At 59.0% G+C, this 1141-nt stretch overlaps 1 protein-coding gene across 1 annotated transcript in view; it reads right to left on the bottom strand.

Annotated features, from left to right (window-relative positions):
• Positions 1–1140, bottom strand: part of LOC109304201 (solute carrier family 25 member 33-like) — a gene marked incomplete at its 5' end in the record, with an annotated part of 30569 nt that extends 29429 nt beyond the window's left edge. Inside the window, one exon of the mRNA XM_019526679.1 lies at positions 1115–1140. Within this exon, the coding sequence (XP_019382224.1) occupies positions 1115–1140 (26 nt within the window). The remainder of the gene's footprint in view (positions 1–1114) is intronic.
• Between the last annotated feature and the right edge of the window lies 1 nt (position 1141).

Here is a 1141-nt window from a genome sequence, read left to right as displayed (position 1 = left end):
ACCTGAAACCAGCTGGGTCAACAACTAGCTGCTGGCCAGGGTGCCCTGGCACCCTCATTGAGAATCACGGGTGTTGGAGATGCTTCCTACACTTCTAGGCTATAAACTATTGTGGTTTATAGCTCAGAAGTGTAGGAGGTATCAGGCATTCAGGAAGCATAAAAAAGTCATACAAGGGGATGCACTCCAAAAACAGAGGGTGAGAAACAGGTGAGGCATGGAGGTGTACTCTGTAAGGGAATACTGGAGATGTGGGTGTACTCCCAAATTAAGACTGAGCAGGGTCAGGGTATGCTGGGGAGAGGGAGATTCAAAGGTAAATGCAAATTACCTGCTGAGGAAAACAACACCCCCCTCCCACAAACACACCCATGGTAATAGGGACAGAGGTGGTGGGTCAAACGTGTCTGAAGTCAGGCCTTTTGATGTGCCATTCCAGATGTGGGCCAAAGCCCACCAAATAAAGCTATAAGCCTCACTTGATGAGGGGGGCCACTAAGGGCACATCCCTGACTGCTTGGGACAAATAAAAGATAAAACAGGGACAGGAGTAAAGGCCAAAGGTTCGTAATAAGTGCACCAAGGGGGGACACGGAACAGGGCACAATAGACAGCACCTACTGGCCCTTGAACACATCCATGGGGCCAGGGAAACTCTGCCCAGAGATGTCAATGCACCAGGGCCAGTAGTGGCCCCACAGTCCCCAGGGGTCCCTTTGCCCACAGCCTCCTTCCTGGTCAGGTATATCGCGATCTTTTGCCCAGTGCACTCGAGGTGGGCATGCGCCAGGGTCTCCCTCTGCTCGCAGACGGGGCAGGTGGGGAAGAGTCCTTGAAGGGCGCCAGAGGACACCCGTGGCCAGGGCGCCCCGGACAGCCGCAGGCAGGGCAGGGGGACGTGGAGACTAAGGGGGCCAGAGAGGCACGAGCTTTTGTGGCCAGCGCCCGACTTCGTCAAGAGCCCAGGGCCCCGGGGGCTGGCCGCCGAGGGACAGGAGCTGCCCTTGCCCTTGCCCTGTCCCCGCGCGCGGGGCGCTCCACGGGCACGACGCGGCGACTGGGAAGGGCGCGGAGCCCCGCGGGGCAGGGGCCCTCTGCGCCGGCCCGCACTCACCCTCCCGCCGCCAGGTGCAGCAGCGTG

The sequence above is a fragment of the Gavialis gangeticus genome, unplaced genomic scaffold (genome assembly GCF_001723915.1).
Source record: "Gavialis gangeticus isolate Ggan-Ray unplaced genomic scaffold, GavGan_comp1, whole genome shotgun sequence".
Classification (NCBI taxonomy): Eukaryota; Metazoa; Chordata; order Crocodylia; family Gavialidae; genus Gavialis; species Gavialis gangeticus.
This window is presented reverse-complemented; position numbering and strand designations above follow the sequence as displayed.